The sequence below is a fragment of the Propithecus coquereli genome, unplaced genomic scaffold, assembly GCF_000956105.1.
Source record: "Propithecus coquereli isolate 6110/MARCELLA unplaced genomic scaffold, Pcoq_1.0 Scaffold5, whole genome shotgun sequence".
Classification (NCBI taxonomy): domain Eukaryota; kingdom Metazoa; phylum Chordata; class Mammalia; order Primates; family Indriidae; genus Propithecus; species Propithecus coquereli.
The window spans coordinates 1,387,262-1,407,951 of NW_012150840.1; the positions used below are offsets into that span (position 1 = coordinate 1,387,262).

At 39.5% G+C, this 20,690-nt stretch overlaps 1 protein-coding gene across 1 annotated transcript; it reads right to left on the bottom strand.

Annotated features, from left to right (window-relative positions):
* Positions 1-870: 870 nt before the first annotated feature.
* On the bottom strand, positions 871-18,472 carry DHRS7 (dehydrogenase/reductase (SDR family) member 7). The gene is made up of 7 exons (XM_012656242.1): positions 18,154-18,472; positions 11,826-11,978; positions 10,081-10,187; positions 9,366-9,605; positions 6,628-6,753; positions 4,918-5,133; positions 871-1,083 (listed from the first exon to the last, which is right to left on the bottom strand). Exons 1-7 carry the CDS (start codon positions 18,284-18,286, stop codon positions 1,039-1,041), a joined length of 1,020 nt encoding a protein of 339 aa, XP_012511696.1. The 5' UTR covers positions 18,287-18,472; the 3' UTR covers positions 871-1,038.
* Positions 18,473-20,690: the final 2,218 nt, after the last annotated feature.

Genomic DNA, 20,690 nt, shown 5'->3' on the forward strand with positions numbered 1-20,690 from the left:
TCCTGGGTTCAAGTGATTCTCCCACCTCAGCCTCCTGAGTAGCTAGGACTATAGGCACGTGCTGCCACACCCAGCTAATTTTGTATGTGTGTGTGACCTTGGAAAAGTAACACCTAGTTGCTTTGGGCATCTCTTTCATCATCTATAAAGGTAGGTAATACCACCTGTCTTAGTGGGTTGTTATGAATAAATGAATTAACTAAGTACCCTAGTAGAGCAAATGGCAGGTAACAGGTGTTTAATAAGCAATAGCTGCTGGGAGTCCTGCCTAATACTGTCTTTTGTACCTGTCAGCTCTAAGAGAGCGTAAGTACCTTGGAGGTAGGATCATTTCAAATACTTCTTTATATCTGCTCAGTACCCAGTGCTCTGCTTTGTGTGAAATATTTCCTACATTTATGTTGTGGTTTGAATGTTTTTGTCTCCTCCAAAATTCAAGTTGAAACTTAATCTCTAAAGCAACAGTATTAAGAGTTGTGGCCTTTAAGAGGTGATTGAGTCATGAATGGGATCAGGTGTCCTTACAAAGGGTTTAATGGAGGGAGTTCACCCCTCTTGCCCTTCTGTCCCATCCACCATGTGAGGACAAGGCCTTCCTCCCCTTTGGAGAATGCAGCAACCAGGCTCCATCTTGGAAGCAGAGATCAACCCTCACCAGATACCAATCCTGCTGGTGCCTTGATCTTGGAATTCCCAGCTTCAAGAACCATGAGAAATAAGTTTGTATTGTTTACAAATTACCAGGTCTGTGGTATTATGTTATAGCAGCACAAACAGACTAAGACATAATGTTAAATGGATTATTGTATATGCTAAAGTATTTTAACATGTTATTTTATCCAAGAATGCAGTATATGTTAATTCTTTTTATGCAAGATGCATGACAATCTTTTATTTATTTATTATGTGTGGAAAGTTGTATTCATTAAAAAGTGAAATCACAAATTAGTCTTCAGTTAGTCTTAGTGCATAAGAAAATTGCTGTTTTCAATGTTTTCCATTTCTCCCTCCTGTGACTTAAAAAATGTAGTTCTCCTTTCAGTCATGTTTTGCCTTCAAGATTTTAAAACTGGAGTCTGCATCCTGTAAAAGAGTGACAGAAACATGAATCAGTATCTCCTATTTACCCCAGTGTTTGACAATTAAGTCCTTTTGTTTTGAGGAGCTTTATCACTATGATTCACTGTTAAGAATCCCAACAAAACTTGGACAAATGCTTAAATTAGGATAAAAATCATAGGCAAAATTCTAGCTCTACTTGGAAGTATCTCTAATGAGCTTAGCATCATTCCTCTAGCTGGTATAAATAGCATTGGTTAGCATCCACTCGTACCATTTCTTAAATACTGAATTCTCTATTATTACTCTTCTGGATCAGTATATCATACTTACACTGATTTGCCTTAATAAATACAAAGGATAGGTCAGAGTATGTAGAATTGAAATATTTGGGAGATAACTCTAAAAGTATTTGTGAACTTTTAGTATATTGTTTAAAGAATAAAACAAGGCAGTTTATAATCCCTATTGGCATGTTTCATTTGGGAAGACATGCATTTACTACTTTTAAAAATCTGCACTAATAAAGACAATAATAACAATGATAACACAAAATTCAGTGTAGCCATTAATCCCTAAAAATGATAAAGATTCATAAAAACAAAGTTCCAGTGAAGTATCCCAAGAATGGAAAAACAAGCACCACATGTACTCACCATCAAATTGGTATTAACTGATCAACACACAAGTGTACATATAAGAATAACATCTATTGGATGTCGGGCAGGGGGAAGGGAGGAGGAGGGGACGGGTATTTGCATACACAAAGAGTGCAATGTGCACCATCCAAGGGATGGACACGCTTGAAACTCGGACTTGGGGGGGAGGGGGGAGGCAAGGGCAATATACGTAACCTAAACATCTGTACCCCCATAATATGCTGAAATAAAAAAACAAAGTTCCAGATATACTGTTCCTAGCCTGAAGGATAGAAGCAAATTCAAATATTATCAACAAGTACAACTAGCTTGGGATAAGCTATATTGTCTCTTAACTTAGATGCTTATAAGCATATGTCAATAAGGGAATGGATATATATAATAGAAAATAATGGGGGAGGGAGGAGTAAAGAGGCAGGAAGGAGAGAGTGGAGTAAAACCTAGAAGGAATAATTTTTTAACGTTTCTATGGTTTTATGTAAAGAATGAGGTATTATGTCCCAAAAATGGTATTGGGAAATGAGAAGATGTGCAGTTTATTATAAAAAAGAACACTAAAGCGGTAAGACCACATAATAAGCAATATTTTAAAGATGGTGATAGGAAGAAAAAAACCATGATTTTTTAGAAAAGGCTAGATATATTCAAATGCTAGATACTATATAAACAAAACAAAATAACCTACATATGGACGTTTCTGAAGAACAACTACTGCAACGGGACTGAAATTCTCTAGTCCCTGGTCTCTCTTTCCCCTCTGAAAAAATTATTTCTATAATGAATTTTTTCTCTACCCTATTATCTAAATCATTGAGAATGTGAATTGGTACAGACATTATGGAAAACTATGGAAGTTCTTCAAAAAATTAAAAATAGAATTACCATATGATCCAGCAATTCCACTTATAGGTATATATTCAAAGGAAATAAAATAAGTATCTTGTAGAGATATGTGCACTCTCATGTTCATTTCAGCATTATTCGCAATAGCCAAGATACAGAAACAACCCAAGTGTCCAGTGATGGATGACTGTATAATTACATACATATGTAACAGCTGTTTATATGAAATTATATATATAATATATATATACACACACATATAATGGAATATTATTCAGCCATAAAAAGGTGGACATCCTGCCATTTGTGACAACAGGGTGAACCTGGAAGACATCATGCTAAGTGAAATAAGCAAGATACAAAAAGACAAATACTTTTTGATTTCACTTATGTGTAATCTAAAAAAAGTCAAACTCACAGAAGCAGAGTAGAATGGTGTTTACCAGGGCTGGAAGATGAGAATGGGGAGATGTTGATCAATGGGTACAAACTTTCAGTTATAAGATGAATAACTTACATTATTATAACATAAATTCTAGGGATCTAGGGATCTAACATATAGCGTGGTGATTATAGTTAATAATATTGTATATTTGAAATTTGATAAGAGAGTAGATTTTAAGTGTTCTCACCACACAAAAAAAGGTAAATATGTAAGATATTTGGTTTGTTAGTGAACTTGATTGTAGTGATCATTTTTAATGTATATGTACATCAAATCATCACATTGTACACCTTAAATATATACAACTTTTATTTATAAATTATAAGAAAATCTTTGATCTTTATTACATGTACTCTGAGTATCTTGCTACTATCTAACTCATGATGAAAAAGGGGGAAAAAGCACAACAGCTAACACTTACGACATTCCAGGTTGTATTTTAAGTGTTTTCCGTATACTATACTCGTGTAATCCTCATAACAATCCTATGGCTAGGTACTATCCTCATCATTAATCTCCATTTTATAGACAAGAGGATTGAGTGGTTGAGAAGTAACTTGCTTAGGTCATGGGGCAAGTATGGGGTACAGCTGGGCTTTGAACCCAAGCAGCCTCGCACCAGGCTCCATGCTCTTCACCAGGATGCTGTGCTATGCTGGTAAGGTGGACTTTTCCTCCCAGCTCTTACCTATCACTGGGCACAAAGCCACTGTATCAGCAGCTGTCCACCACATTTAAAACTCAGCTGTAATCTTTAATGAAGCTCTGCCTTTAAAACCATCCCACACTACCAAGTCCCAACATTACCAAAACACTTATAAGTGATTTGGCCCAAAACAAACTGGTCCGCATTACAACTCGGTAGCAAATGAAAAGCCCCCTTCATGATTTTTCAAGCTGTGGATGTTGTAGTGTATCATGAAACTGTTTGATAACCATTTAAGTCTCTTTAAGCATTTTCTTGTGTTTTGTTTTTTCCTTTTTTCCCCTCTAATTCATTTTCACTGTCCTGCAAAAAATTGGAATAAAGTAAATGTCTAACAATTAGTGGATTACTTAAATATTGGCAAGTTATATAATGATACATATAGTATGATCCTGTTTTGTAATTATAATTCTTTTTTTATATATAAATCCCTAGTGACTGATTTCTAAAAAAAGGTAGTAACAACAAAGTATAGAAAGACTTTAACAATAAAAACCATCCATAGCAATAACCTTGGCATAATCATAATCTATAATTTTTGGTTTAACTCATTACATTTCCTGTACTGTTTATACATTAACCTCTTGATGGTTACAATTTTCTCAGAAATAGTTAACATTCCCTCTAATTGGTATAAGAATGAGCACTGAGAGAATAAGTAATCAACGTATTTCCTTAGACATGGGCACAAGCACATCTTAGATGTGCAAAGTACTTCAGGAACAAGGTAAAAGCAACCAGTACTACCCAGTGCATGCATGCATCTGTTTTAAGATCACAATAAGTGCTTCGACAGGAAAGCAGAGGGGCTGAGGTGCACCTACCCCTGGGGAAAAGTGTGAGGAAAGGCCAGGTACCACTCCAAGCCTCCTGAGCTGAGAATGGTAGCATGGGTAGGAGTTGGTGGGGAGAAACAGTGGGAAAATAGCATTTTAACATGTACACTGTTCAAACAGTAAGTGTAGAAGAAAAAATGGCAATCCTTGATTTGGTTTTCCTTCATAGAAAACTTCTTTCTCTAAGACTAGTAATAATTTATAATAAACCAACAGATGATGCATGGGGACAGAATACCTCTTATTTTTTTGTATTTATATCATGAGATTGGTGGAGAGCTAGTAAGAAAGTTTTTTAAGCACTGGAAAATTCTGTACTTTCCTGCAAGATTGATACATATTATTAAGAAATATATAAATTGGTCTTACCATACCACTCTTAAAGTTCTCAATCCTTTTCTTTCCTAACTTGCTGGTTATCCACCAGGCCCAGGTTGGCGTGTATTGCCACAAATATGCCATTAACAAAAAGGGCTGATCTGCTATCCAGACTTCTTTCAAATCATTGGCCATGGTGATTAACATCAGCCGCACACAACGACTGGTTGCCATCTTGTAGGACTGGTCTCCATAATTGCCTATAGACTAAGAATATTTAAAAATTAAGTCAATGCTGAATATTTATCCAAGTTATTTCATAAAACTTTTGAGCTGGTAAGGACCCAAAGGCCATCTAGTTGAGTGGCTCCTTTAGTGCAGCCTCATGCCCCACAGGAGTCCCCATAGGTACTAGTGGGGGTTAGTAAATTATTTGTAATATTAATATTTCAGAAAATGTTGCTCCATGAATTAATATAACTATATTGGAGACAGAAATGTCTCAGGAGTTTTGCAGAGCTTTGCCCTGAAGGAATATGTAAACGTGTTAGTTTGCATATCGAAAGCTGTTTCACCTCAGGAGAGCATCTCTGAAAGATTAGTAGCAGCTGTATCCCACAATGGCACCACCATTCTCAGACCTGAGGTTTGGACTTGCTTTGAAAAGCAAAACAGGTCTGCTAAGAACCACAGGATGAGAGTTGATCAAAGAGTGCCCACCCGACAGACAGCCACCTGTGGCTAAAAGCAATTAGCCCAAGGGACAGTTCTGGCTTAAACTCCTGACTACCTGTCTCAATACACAATAACTTGATAAAGAAAATATGGAGCCACTATATCTCCGTTTAACCCCTCTGTTAAGTGATAAATTTACCTTAGAACTTAGAAGTTAGTCTTTGAAAGATTTTGTAACCATTTATTCACGAAGATAGAATTAGTTAAGGGATCTGTAAAAGCCTTTTGAAAAACTTTTAACCTAAGAGGAACTACCTGTTGTTATGTAAATCTGTTACCCCTGGTAACTGATCACTGTACCTATAAATGCCCAGGTAAAACTTCACTCTTGGCCTCTGAGATTGACTAAGAAATCCAGGCCCCCTAAGTACCCACTTTGCCTATAATCTTTATAAATCTATAACACTATACCTTCATCTCTGTGTATTCCTTTATTTCCATTATTTTCCATTTTCTATTATTTTCTTATCCTTTGCAACGACCCTACCAAAGGGACCCGATTTTTTGCTGGGAGCTTAGCTACCTCTCCGCAAGAAAGCCTAACAGAAATCATACACTTACTAGATAAGATTGTGTAGACTAAAAGATGAAGGTTCTTTGCTTTTAATTAGAATTTCATCATCATAATGTGCTTAATTATAATTATATTATTACTTCAGTAATAAAAATCCAATTATTAGGAAATGCATTTAGCAAATGAAATTCCATAAAACGTGTAGCCCATGAGGATGAAATGGTGAAAGAAGATAAGGGGTTTCTTGGTAGTGAAAAAAATCTGTTACATAATAGTGGTCACATTATAGTGGACTACTTATAAGCGATATCATAGCAATTTTATTAGCCTTTATTAAAACTGGATGCAAAGCACTATCAGTGAACCTTAACAAGTTTCATAGTGCCACAAGTTAAGTTTTATGAATAATTCACACAAAAGCAATTCTAACACAAAAACCCTGATATATAGTGATACAACACCATTATATAACTAGTAAAGCATTCAAATTATTCCCAACTAGAAATTTTTACCTTTGTGACTTCTTCAGTTAGGGCATTCTTCACAATATCTGATTGCACAGGTCCCGGGCAAATGTTAGAGACTATTATACCTGGGCACGTGTTGTCAAGTTCAGTTCGGAGGCCATTAAAAAAACCCTAATGGGCCAAAATAAAGGGAAAAAAGCAAATAGAATTAAATATAGACATATATCTCATGATTTACCAAAATATATTCTAAAATGCCTGAATAAAGGACAAGTGTAATTGTGCAAGCCTATTAGGCATTTTTAACTGTATGGCTGGAGGTAGTCTAGAACAGACATTCTCAGCTCTTCCAGGTACAAATGGTTCACCCCCCTTGGTAGTGGTGGCTCTTCCCATCAATGATTTTAATGGTAGGCACACACTATATAAATGGAAAAACCATCCCCAAAGATTCTGATACACCCTCCCACCCTCCTCATACCAGTCTTCATCTTCCCTCTCCAAAAGGGGTACATGTTCTCCACTGAGAATCACTGAAGTTGGGTTTCTCTTTATTCCCCAAAGTGGTCAAAAGTGCCAATGTTAGGAGCAATGGGAAACAAGAGATTAGTACTTCATGGAAACTATAACAGAGAAAGAATTCAACTTTTTCCATTTATACTATTTTAACAGAATGAATTAGTTTCAGCAAACATCTTTTTTGGGTAACAAGAGAGTACATGGCTAATTAAAAATGTAATACAATTGTTTTTGTAAAACAAACTAGACCCTCTAGACTTAAAGATACTGGCCATTTATAAAGCAATGGGGAATAAACAGAAATCTACTTCCCCTAAATCTTCTTTTCCTAAATTAGGAAATGTTCTAAGACTACGTTGTTATGAGGCTGGGTTATCATAGAGCCTTAGCAGCTTACCCACAAGTACGTTTGTATATGATCTGACACTTTTTTTTTTTTTTTTTTTTTTTGAGACAGAGTCTCACTGTGTTGCCTGGGCTAGAGTGCCGTGGCGTCAGCCTAGCTCACAGCAACCTCAAACTCCTGGGCTCAAGCGATCCTCCTGCCTCAGCCTCCCGAGTAGCTGGGACTACAGGCATGCGCCACCATGCCCGGCTAATTTTTTCTATATATTTTTAGTTGTCCAATTAATTTCTTTCTAATTTTAGTAGAGACGAGGTCTCGCTCTTGCTCAGGCTGGTTTTGAACTCCTGAGCTGAAACAATCCACCCGCCTTGGCCTCCCAGAGAGCTAGGATTACAGGCGTGAGCCACCGCGCCCGGCCGATCTGACAATCTTAAACTATTACCAGCCCTTAAATGCTGACCAAACAAACACAGGGCCTATGAGGGTTCATGCTCAGAGACTGACACAGTGCAGAAATGGACTGAATAAAATGCTTGCTTGATAAATGAATGGAAAACTCCCATACCTTTAACCTTCTGCCCCTCTATAGCAAAAGAGGAGAGAGGACACCAAGCAAGCCAATACATCAGACACTAAAACCTCTCCTTGTTTGAAATCACATCTAACTTTTCAATGATAAACAAGTTTGCTTTGTAGCTTGCTGGGAATCTAAGAAGGAAATGTGCTGTTCAAAAAGAGCTTCCTGGTCTCCAGTTTAACTACTGGTATAACTAAGTAGAGTCTCAACCTGCCACGTTCTATCAGAGGATCCAATACAGTAATAAAACAGTGATTCTTGGAGAGCAGGCCAGACAGCTCATCTGTGTTTTATTGAAAGCATCCTGCAGGCCTTATGAGATTCTTGGCATCAAACAGATGGGGTGGCCGCCCTCCCTCACCTGCCTGCCTGAGGCTTGCCCAACTGCTCCACGGGAGGTGACTGATACCCCACTTCTAAATACAAGGAAAAATCATCAGTGTAACAGTCCACTTTATCACTCTCTGCAGCTGTGTGCTCTTCACAGCAGCAAGAGGATGTCCTAAAGAACCAAAGCTTCAAATTTTCATGAAACTATCATGACCATGCAGCTATTGCATCTCATCATTTCAACAGTGAAACATTCTACTTTAACTTTTGACAGCATGAAATATAAATTCTGTACCTCCTTTAATCATTCTCCTCCTATTGGCTTTATGATTTCTTTGTATCCATGCTTAAGCCAACATTAAAAATTCATTCATTTCTAATATTTATAGCTCATAAGACATGCAGCCCAAATCAACCTTTTCTCCTAGCCTCTGCCTTGACTAGACTTTCTTCTTCCGATGAAACCAGAGTGAATAGTCAAGGCTATTCTCAGTAGGAATATGAGAAAACCAATCACCCAGTGGGTAGTACCTATTTCTGACGTGCATATATAATTAGACCAAGTTAAATAAACACCAAGACAAGAGGGAAGGAAAAAAAGTCACAGAAATAGGGAAAAAAATACATCCTTAAGTGCACATATAAGGAAGGAGGAACAGACCCCCAATTTGCCATGAAGATGTGGTGGGAATAAGGATAAGCTAAAGGGTGACATGTTGACTAGACCATACACTCCTTGAGAGCAGAGAACATATCTTACCATCTTTATATTCCCAAAATCTGTTGTAGTGCATGTGCTCAGTACACATTTGTTGAATAAGTTAGAAGCATGCGTGGCCCAAGTCTTTTTTAGCATCTACTGGGGACGTCCTCTACCAGAGGTCTCCCTGAGTCTCTCTTTCTGTCTCCCCACATCACTGCCCAGTTCCAGTGACCTCGCACAGTGATGGCCATATCCCCCATACACACACTTAGGTCAGTACTTTCAGAGTTGAGTTCAAGCAACCTTACCCGAAGAGCATGCTTGCTGGCAGAATATCCAGTGGAAAGGGGTGCAGATAAGATACCCATGAAGCTATTCACAGTAACAATCTTTCCTTGCTTCCTCTTCATCATGTGAGGCAGAACACACTTAGTCAGGGATACCGTCCCTAAGTAGTTAAGCTCTATTAGTTCCGTGTAGACATCCATGCTGGTATCCACACACAAAGAACGCTGGCTTCTTCCACCATTGTTGACCAGAATGTCGATCTAGTTAAATGAAATCAGAAAAGGGGCACTTTGGGGATGTCCTGGATTGACAGATTGATAGAATTCCTAAGCATAGTTGGTTATACTGTTAACTAGACGAATCAACAGACGATGGTAGATTTCCAGAAGTCAGAAATTAAAAAGATATAATAAAATAAAAACCAGAATTCATGCATGGAATTAAATTCCCATTTTAGGTGACTTTTTATGGAAGATAATAATTGTCATAAAAATAAAAGCAACCATGAATTTTTAGCTTCTGTTGTTCCACACAGAGGAATCAGTACTTGTTAAGGTATGAAAAGTAACAATTACATAAATCCAAAGACTCAGCTATTAGAGGCCCAATTCATGGTACCGATCTCACTGCCTGGGCCCCATCTGCCTAAAACCCTTTCAATGATAGCACCACAGAGGGGAATCTCTTTTGCAGTTACTTCAAACCAAGACCGTATCAATACAAAATGCTACTTACTCTCCCAAACTCCTGGAGAACAGTTTTGGTAGCCGCTTCATGGGAACTTCTGTCAGTCAGGTCAAGGGGCAAAACAAGTATATCTTTTCCTTTTAAATTGCCATTCTCTAAATAAAGACAAAAATTAGCATGGAAGTCATGCCATAGGTCAATCAAGCGCTTAGATACTCCCCTTGAAACCCACCCTACCTCAGGAGTTGGTAATGAACTCATTTCTAGGTGGCCCTGTGCAAGTTCCCACCAGTGATCAGAAAGGCTAGGGGGAATATGGCAACGTCTTATGAGACAGAAAGCTGGCTGGCTTCACAGGAAGGGGAACGGCACACTTCAACTTGAATATATACAGTCTAACTGTAGAACAGACTCTGGCAGAAATCAAGATTATACTATAAGCTAAAAAATAAAAAGCAAAAATTGCTTTAGAAGTATAGAGGTATATATGTTTTGTGTTAGGCTTACAAAGTATTGTTGCTCTTCTACACACATTTAAAAAATAACAATTTGTGCTTAAAATCAGTAAGAAGCTCAGAGTACTACAGTCAAATGTCATATAGAAACTTCTCTCCAGAGTCTAAGGATTCCAGGAGGTAAACAAGAAAAAGGACACACTCCTGAAACTCCCACCCAAGAAACATGTTGAGCTGTAATGGGGACTCTGTGTTCAGCAAAGAACTAAAACTAATTTTCCTGGACTCTAACCTTGAAATTCAAGTAATACCAGTAATAAAAACAAGCACGTATAGAAAATATTAGAGATATAAAGGCTTCATGGGCAAAAGAGTTGATTGTGAAACATCAACCATATTAGAGTGAAGGTCAAAGTTTGCACCAATGATCTGAAAGGTAAAAGGAAAGCAATCAGCCTCACGCCAGGTAACAAATGCTGACATGGTTCATCTACTCTGCCAGTGCAGGACTTGCAAGTCACAGCAGTACGGGAACAGCTACCATAAGAAGTGGCCCAGTACAAAAACACAGGAGGTCTTTGAAAGCAATATCCTGGAAGAGGCCGTGTGGCCCGGCTGAGTGCTGCTGTAGCAACTCTCATTTCTGGGTGGTTAGCTCAATCACTTAAAGAAAGATTTTTAAAAATGACACGTAGAAACAAGATTCCCCAAAAATGGTCTTTTGGGAAACTCAAAATTATCTCAGTTTAAGTACTAAATGTCCCATGAGAAATAACAACTTTATTACTGGAGGCTGCTTTCAGTGTGAACATTACACAAAAACTCAAAAATATGAACACTGTTGCCCATTATATGAATATGAAAGATATTACCTCAAGTTGCATTTTTTAAACCTAATTCCATTCCTGTTCTTTTATCCTATGTAACAAAAATCTTATTCCATCCCATCTGACTTTAATATCTGACATTTTAGCAAAATGAATAAGGATCTTTCCTCATTAAAATTCTATGGTTAGACACAAAATGTTCTTTCTCTAAGACAAAAATAAGTCAGCTGGTCACTGGAATATGACAGAATTGGTGTTTACTCCCTGATGCCAAGAGCCAGTGCAAGAAATGAATGTAAAGGTGGCAGAAAAGGAGAAGAAAAAGGCAAGGGCAGCTAATTAAGAGAAGACAGGAAGAGGAGGGCCTTGGGCAAAGCACTTGGAACGTCTGGAACAAGGGTGCACTCCCCAGGAAAACTGCACTCTTCTCTCCAAAACTTCCAAAATTGCATTTGAATTTGGAATCTGATTCATTCCTAGGAAGCACCACTGCTGTTTTAGATTTGCTTACCTAGGCATCTTCTTTTCACCCTTTCCAGCTCAGACACTCTTCGGGCAGACAGCACAAGAGAAACTCCTAGTTGAGACAACTGGTAAGCCAGCTCCTCTCCAATTCCACTGGAGGCTCCAGTCACCCACACCACCATATCCGTCAGCTCCCATTCTGTTGAGGAAGGAGTAGGGATAGACGGGAAAAAATAGGCTGTGGATTACACTAAATCAAAGATTAGCTAAATTAGGCTAAATCAAAAGATTAGCAAAAAATAAAAAGCTTTAAACAACACCACTAAATATGAAGACATAATATGAGGAGCTAAAATTTTAAATATCCTAAGGAAACATCTCCTTCTTAATTTTTTTTAAAAAAAGTATGAATACAAACCATATTAATAACAATTATTAACACCATATTTTTGTATTCTAGAACCTTGGTGTTCTAGAATGTTGGTATTCTAGAACCTTTTCTAGAGTTTATTTTAAAGGTTAACCTTATAACACCGTGACACCAAGGCTCTATTTATCTACGTATTTGATAAAGAAAAGTAAGGCTAACTGAATTGAAAGTCATCATCCAGACTCCCTTTCCTTTTCCATAAAATGAAGGATTCAGATTAGATGACCACTAAAGGTCCTATCCAGTTTTCAATTTTTTTTTTTAGACAGGGTCTCATTCTATTGCTGGGCTGGAGTGCAGTAGCATCATCATAGCTCACTGCAGCCTCAAACTCCTGGGCTCAAGTGATCCTCCTGCCTCAGCCTCCCAAGTAGCTGGGACTACAGGCGTGTGCCACCACACTGGGCTAATTTTTCTATTTTTTGTAAAGCCGGGGTCTTGCTCTTGCTCAGGCTGGTCTCCAACTCCTTGCCTCAAGCAATCCTCCTGCCTTGCGCAGCATGAGCCACTGTGCCCAGCCAGGACTTTTAAAGTGATATTTGCCCGATTAGCCAATCATATCTACTACCTATCAGCTAAAGGTCATTTTGTAAAAGTGCTCCCCATATGCCTGAGCTTTCATCATCTTAGGAGAATCTAGTAATTTACACAACAGGAAATTGCTGTGCTCTGCTTGTCCAATTATGTTCCTGTTAAAGACTATAAAAATGTAATGGTACTAAAGCAATGACAAGTGGCTCGTTCTACTTTTGTCCAATGAAAAACTATTTGCACTCCAAGAGATGATATTCAGTCTATCCAAACCCATAAAGTCACTGTTGTGCAAAGTTCCTATGTGCCTTATTTATAAAAATACATGCTATTTATCAAAAATAACAAACTATCACTTTATATCACATTTCTGATTTTAGATCAGGAAAGTTACAATCAGGAAATGATTATACTGTTTTAGTCAAACAGTTCTAAATCCTAACTGTGGTATTAACATTACCAGCTCTGGAGACTGCCAGGGTTCAGATTCCGACTTCATCACACACAGCACTGAATGCTCCCTCAGTGCCTTAATTTTCCAGAACTGGAAATGCGATAATAAAATATCCCTCACAGGATTGTTGAGAGAAATGAGTTAATAACATGGAAAGCACTCAGAGCAGTATCTGGTATATACTCAGCGCTTAATAAACCTCAACTATAATTATTGCTAAAATTGTTTAACAGATGGACTTTATAGCAGCAAAACATAGAATATTCACTTAATGATATGTCTGTTCTAATTTCTCCAGCCAGGGCAATGGGGTTACTAATTCTAATGGCTTAACGTTTTTTTCATTACTTCTTACGTGCTTAACACATTACCTATTAAATTCCTCACAAAAAACTTATGAAATAGGTATTATTATCTGTTTTACAGAAAAGGAAACAGGTTTACAGAGATTAGTTTACCCCCAGCACTTGTAATTCTAGCTACTCAGGAGGCTGAAGCAGGAGGATAGCTTAAGCCCAGGAGTTCAAGGCCAGCCTGGGCAGGATAGCAAGACCCCTGTCCCTAAAAAAAAAAAAAACCACAATCACCCTCACTAGACTGTAAATTACATTAAGGCTGTGACCCTGTCTACCTTGTTCCTTGTTGTGGCCTCAGTGTCTAGCACAGAGACTGGAATACAGAAAGAACTCTATAAATAACTATTGAATAAACACCTAAGAACCCTGGCAGAGCTGGGATACAAACCCAGGTTATATCTAGCTCCAAAGCCCACATTGTCCACTATCCTATGGCACATATTTAAATATGATCAATATTTTAAAACCCAACTGTTTCTTAGACTTTCAAAAAAAATACAACTTGTCTTCAGGGAAAATGCTCCTTGTAAATATCTCAACTAAGGATAAAAACATCCCCAATACTATGTCTGGGCTATAATGCTTTCCTGTCATATAATGTAATTTTATGGAATGGTACAATTAAGCAAACTTCCTATGGACTTTATCAGGAACAACAGAAGATATATTCAGATATCTTCAGATATATTTATTCCTTCATTGACTACTCATTATCCCAAAGTTCTGCAATATTCTGACTCTAGGGTGAATATTGTTTGCTTTGGAACCACAGCCTAGAGCTAACAAAGATTTCTCTATTTTTACACCAATAAGCAAATGTTATTTAAAACCAACATGAAAACTTTAGTACAACTACAGTTCTGGCACCCTTCTTCTCACCCTGGAGAAGAAAACTTTTTCATTTAGCACCAATTTTTGTTTCCCAGTTCCACAGAATCTGGCATATATAATGTCTTCCTTTAAAGAGCCTCTGAAAGCAGAGTCTTGGAGTTACAAAGAAACTGACAGTTCAACCCACACTCCAGTTTGAGAATTCTCCCCTCAAGCCCTTGACTAGTCTCTACTTAATTCTCTCACAGAAAGAGGAAGCGAGTTATCTGGAAACTCCTGCTCCTTTTTTGAACAAGTCTAATCATTTCAGGGTTCTTGCTTATACTGATGTGATATGCCTTTAAATGCTACCAACAGGCAGCAGTGGGCAGCAGTTCTGCCTTCTGGTAACAGAAATCAAACCTTTCACATGACAATCCCTCACAGCTGTTAGGGAAGACAGCCATTATGTCCTAAGTCCTCTCCTCTCTTGCTTCTCTAAAGCTAAATAAACCTGTCCAATTTCTGCTACCTTCCCTCAAATGACATGGCATCAGGTTTCCTCGCTCTTCTGTTCACACCCCTCTGCACCAGCTCTAACTGGCCAATGTTCCCATTGAAAGGAGCTGGCCAGGGAAGGACACAGGATTCAGTAGAGTCTGGACAGTGCAGAGCAGGGTGAGATGATGTCATCACTTCCCTTGTCGCCTGCAAGGTAGGCGTGTGAGGGCCAGGACTGTGGTGGCTCAGTCACTGCTGGGTCCCCAGAGGCCAGCACATAAAGCAAGTATTCAGGAGACAACTGTTGCTTGCAGCTGTTGCTTCAGACACTAAACATCGACAGATGCAGCCCGGGTTTGCCTAATCTTTTCTGGCAGCCACTTCACAGCTGACTCATCCGGAGGTTACTGTCAACTATAACCTGAGTTTTCTTCACATGTGCTGCTGTTGAAATTTTTACTACTCTAGACTTATGCCATGGATTTTTCTGCACCATTTTCATATCTAAAATTAGCTCCCTTAAATTTCACTATGTAAGATCTATGCTTGGAAATGCAGAGAATTTCCCCAGAGGATACCGAAGAGGCAGGAAGTGGTAGTTGCCTCCAGAGAGTCATACTAGGTGCCTGGGGGACAAGGGTAGGAGACAGCCCTACTTTTTACTGTGTATCGTTCAGTATTTTTAAATTTTGTATTACACAAGGATGTTGTCTACATTTTAAAATGACAAGAAATAATAAACCTACAGAGATGCCAAGGAGGATACCTTTTTTTTTCTTCTTTCATCTTGACAGAATATGCCTATCTTTCCAGCCTGAACTGTTTTGGGAATCTGAGGCTGTTTCCAAGTTCCTTTCATCTTTCTTTCTTTATCATTCCCCACCCCAGCTAGAAGTCTTTTTAAACATGTTTTTTTCCTAAAATTCCCCCATGAAATTTTAATTCCACAGATATACTGTATATCCATTTATGTACTGTACATATATCTGGGCTAATTTATAGAATAAAAAGAGTTCTATAAAGCTTACTCCTTAGTTAATGCAAGTATAAGAATGACTAAATTTAAAATTAAGTTAAAAGTTAAATTAAAATTTAAAAGCTAACTAACTTTATAACTATTTGCTGAATAACTTAATGTAACTTAAACAGCAATGCATCAAATTATATATGCAAATTTGCAATTAATAACTACATAATAATAGCGATGTAATTAAATTTAAAATCCTTCAAAGTGATTTTTCCAACAAAAGTAAAACAATCAAAAAAATTAAATGAATTTCTTAAAATTATTTTTTAGTGATCTTAATTTTTAACTTTTGCTTGATATGAGAAAATAACTTATAACTTACTAATTTAGAGATATTCATTTAGATATTGTCAACATTTTTCCTCTTTAGCACTTGACATAATTTGATGGGTTGAATAACTTGTAGAATTAAATAATAATTTATAAACTATTTTTATTTAATTCTCCAAGTCCAAGTTAACACAAAAAGCACTGAGGATCAAACACAAACAACATCTACAAGGCAAGCAATGGCAACCAATAGGCATGGGCACTCCACCTGCTGAGATGGAGAAATCCATCAAGAGAAAGTCCTATGGTTAATAAAGTTGCATGGTATTTGGGATTCCTACTTAAAAAAAGAGAGATAGAGAAAGTCCACCCATCACAGTCTTCTATTTGCCAGTTTTGTAGCGCTAATGTTGCATATATGTTCATGTATTTTCCATGAACTCAGTGTCACTGCTGCACATGTTATACCCAAGAACAAACAGAAATGAAAAACTAGAGTATAATAGAGATAGAAATAGAAATAATAGAGTAAGATTTTGTCTGGTAGGGTTGAGCTTTGGAAGGGGCACAAACCACTGCACTATTGGATATATATATATTTTTTTGCAGTCCTGCAGTACCAATTTTCACCTCTTTGAGATGGATATCACCACCAGGAGCCCTCACCTTCCCACCCTCACATCCCCTCACCCCGCCCACTTAGGAAACATGGTCTATCTTCTGAGCTACTAGCTATGACTTCCAAGCAAACCTCACCAGATGCTTTGAGTATTTTCATACCGGAAACTTGGCCCAGGGAAACCCCACTTACCCCAGTTCTTAAGGATCCAGGGTATAAATTTGGGCAGGTCATTTAGTTTCTCTGAGCATCAGTTTCCCTATCCGGAAAATAAGACTAATAATACCTACTTTGTAAGAGTTGTTATAAAGGTTAGAGATTATGTGTATAGAGTACGAAGCACACAGCCTACCTAGAACATAGAATATGTTTAGGAAACAAACATATATTATATTATCATCAAATTTGAAGCAAGGCACAGATAAAAGTGGGATAGGGAGAATGACCTTTAGTATACCAATAATAATCTTGCTCCAGGCAAAATGCCAATTCAGTTCTTTCTAGTGTTAGACTTGCATACCAATGAGTAGGTAGGCGGGTGACTCCATATAGCTCGGATTTTATTTCAGAACTTCAGGGAGTGAGAAGTGGACGATAAACAAATTTCAGGAAGTAGAAAGACCGAGCCTGCAGTCCTCACAAAAGAAGGCTCCCTTACAAACGCAGGGGGACGCTATTTTCTCACAGTACCGTCCTCCGACACTACACCAGAATCCGAGTTAAGAAGTCAGAGTCCAGGCCAGGCGCGGTGGCTCACGCTTGTAATCATAGCACTCTGCGAGGCCGAGGCGGGAGGATTGCTCGAGGTCAGGAGTTCGAGACCAGCTCTGAGCAAGAGCGAGACCCCGTCTCTACTAAAAATAGACAGAAATTAGCCGGGCAGCTAAAAATATATAGAAAAAATTAGCCGGGCATGGTGGCGCGTGCCTGTAGTCCCAGCTACTCAGGAGGCTGAGGCAGGAGGATCGCTTGAGCCCAAGAGTTGGAGGTTGCTGTGAGCTAGGCTAACGCCACAGCACTCTAGCCCGGGCAACAGAGCGAGACTCTGTCTCAAAAAAAAAAAAGAAGAAGAAGAAGTCTGAGTCCTGAGGGCGTCCTGCCCATTCCAGCGCTCTCTTATAGTATGGTAACCCCTGGAGAGGCACACCCGTGCCATCGTCGACCAGGACAGAAGACAAAAGGGAGAGAATAGCTTCCTTAGCCCCGGTCTCTTCCTCCCCGACCCACAGCCCCTGGAACGGCACAGCCTCGCCGCCGGGAGGCTCCATCAGAGCAGGAGGGACCCGGCACGACCGCAGAGCCAGGGGAGATTAGGACGCGCCTCGGCCGCTCCGAGCCCGACCTCCAACTCGGGAGGGGCCGCGGCGGGTCCTCACCTGGGCGTCGCCCCTGCCACTCGGCCCACAGCAGCGTCAGGTCGCCGTCAGCCCGCAGGAAGCGCAGCAGCTGCACCACCAGCAGGACCGGCGCGCACAGCGCCAGCAGCCAGAGCACCAGCTCCCAGCTCATCGCGGCCACGCACGCCCCGCTCCTCGAGAGCAAGCCTGCCAGCGCCCGAGCCGCGCCCCAGCCGCGCCGCAGCCGTGAAGGGCCCCAGCGCCACCGCCTCCCGGGCCCGCCCCGAGCAGCACCTCCCCGTCTCCGCCCAGAGAGCGGGCGGGAAGGAGGAGCCGCCCGGGCACGCCCAGCTCCGCGCCAGCGCCGGGGCGACCGCCCAGGGCCGGCTGGCGAAGGGAGTCCCGGGCGCCTACGCCCTGGGGCGCCAAACCAGGCTTGGATTTGGGCAGCACAAGCTGCACGTGTTTCGCTTGCTTGTGCGCCTAAAGCAGGGTCGCAGTAGGAACAAAAGGCATGAATGACTTAATTCCTTGGAGATACTACTGTTGATACAGGAATCTCAGGACTTGTAATGACCAGAACGATTCTGTAACAGTTGTCTTGAGAGCAAATAGTTTTTCAGGGCCCTGGTTACGTGGAGAACACTACCATTTGAACTTTGAACTTGGCTTCTTCCTCCGCCTCATCCTTCCCCTCTTTCTCATCTTTTTTTTCTTTCAAAACTAGGTGAACAAACCATTAGATTGAATTTTTTTCCCCACCGAATTAACCAAGTCGCATCAATTAAACTTTGGAAAGTATGTTGCAAATGACTCTTGACCTTTGTTGGTCCAGAAAATGCTGACTCAGACTCGATTGTCAGTTCTATCTAAGATTAGGAGCTCAATGCTGTGCCCTCTGCTACCCTGTATAAGTTATTTCCTTACGTGTACCCACAAAGAATATCTAGGAAGGTTTAAGTGAGAAAAATACCTGTGAAGGGCACAGTGCCGCGTCCACAACAGCAATTGTATTCTCTCTTTTGTAATTATTAGTATTAATTATATTGATGAATTCTTGGGCCTCAACCTGAAAGGCAGAGACTCTGTTTATTAACTTCTATATTCTGCCCCGATTGAGTTCCCCTTGCACGTGAAAGCAGTAAAAATGTTTAGACTGTGATGAATCAGAAATTGTTGGGATGTGGTTCTGGCTTCCCCCAGGAAGATGTGAGCTAGCTAAACTTTGACCTCTCCCGGTTGCTTACCCCAGTTACAACTTGGAATAATACTGCTCAAGAGTTGCTCTCATTGGCTTGTCACCTTTACAATGTGGGTTTTATTTTCCTATGATAAATGATTTTTATAAGCCGGTGCTTAGAAAAATACCACACTGAGTCTCACAGAGAACAAACACTAATCAAAAGTTTCCTCTGAGCCTGTTTCCCCTTCTGTAAAATGAAAGGGTTAAGTTAGATTTATTTAGTGTCCCAAGCCAGACCATTCTCCAGCACAGACTCCAGCTGTGGAAAGAGTGGGAGGGGAACAAAGTTGCAAATGGCAATTATGGGAGTGGGGGATGGGACAATGGGCCCAGGGCTGGGAAAAACTGACCAGTAAAGAATATGAGCTCCCCTCTGTTCAGCCCTAGAGACTGAGGTCTCTGTGAGTTCTGAGTATTGAAGTCTCAAAAATGTGTATTTTAATCTGATGATGTGGGCCAGTATGAATGTCTTATTCATTCCAGTGTATAAACTTATGTACAAAATTAAATATCCTATTTATTAATTTACTAAACTGTAAATGATTAATTTTATACATCAGCTTGACTAGACCATGGTACCCAGTTTTTAGTCAAACATCAATCTAGATATTGTTGTGAAGTATTTTTTAGATGTGATTAACATTTAAATCAGTAGAGTTTCAGTAAAGCAGATTCCCTATCCTCCATAATGTGGGTGAGCCTCATCCAATCAGTTGCAGGCTTTAAGAAAGAAAAGACTAAGGCCCTGGAAGAAGAGGAAATTCTGCCTCCAGACTGCCTTTGTACTGCAGAGGCAGCATCAGCTCTTCCCTGGGTCTCCAGCCTGTCAGCCTAGCCTGCAGATTTTAGACATGCTGAACCTCACAATCACATGACCCGATTTCTTAAAATAAATCTCTTTCTCTTTCTTTCTCACTCTGTCCCTTATACACACACACACACACACACACACACACACACACACACACGCACGCACACACACACATTCTGTTCTCTGGAAGACCCTGACTAATAAACAAACTATAATAAAATTATACGGTCTTTTTACCTCACCAGCAGTTTTTGCATTGGAAAAAGAAAACAAATTCATGTACAAATTTCAGTGTCAGAAATTTCTTTTTACTTGAATAGAGACATAATTCATTTTAGCATTCAGTTGTATGTTCAAAGAATCAGCTACTATCATCAGAAAGACAACTATTATAACTAATATTTTTATAATGCAAATTTGTCTTTGTTGGTTCTATTTCCCATTGAGAAAAATCCTGCCTCCGAATCTGATACCTCTGGTGCACACATCAGCAAGTTCTTTTCACAAGTAGCATCCATCAGA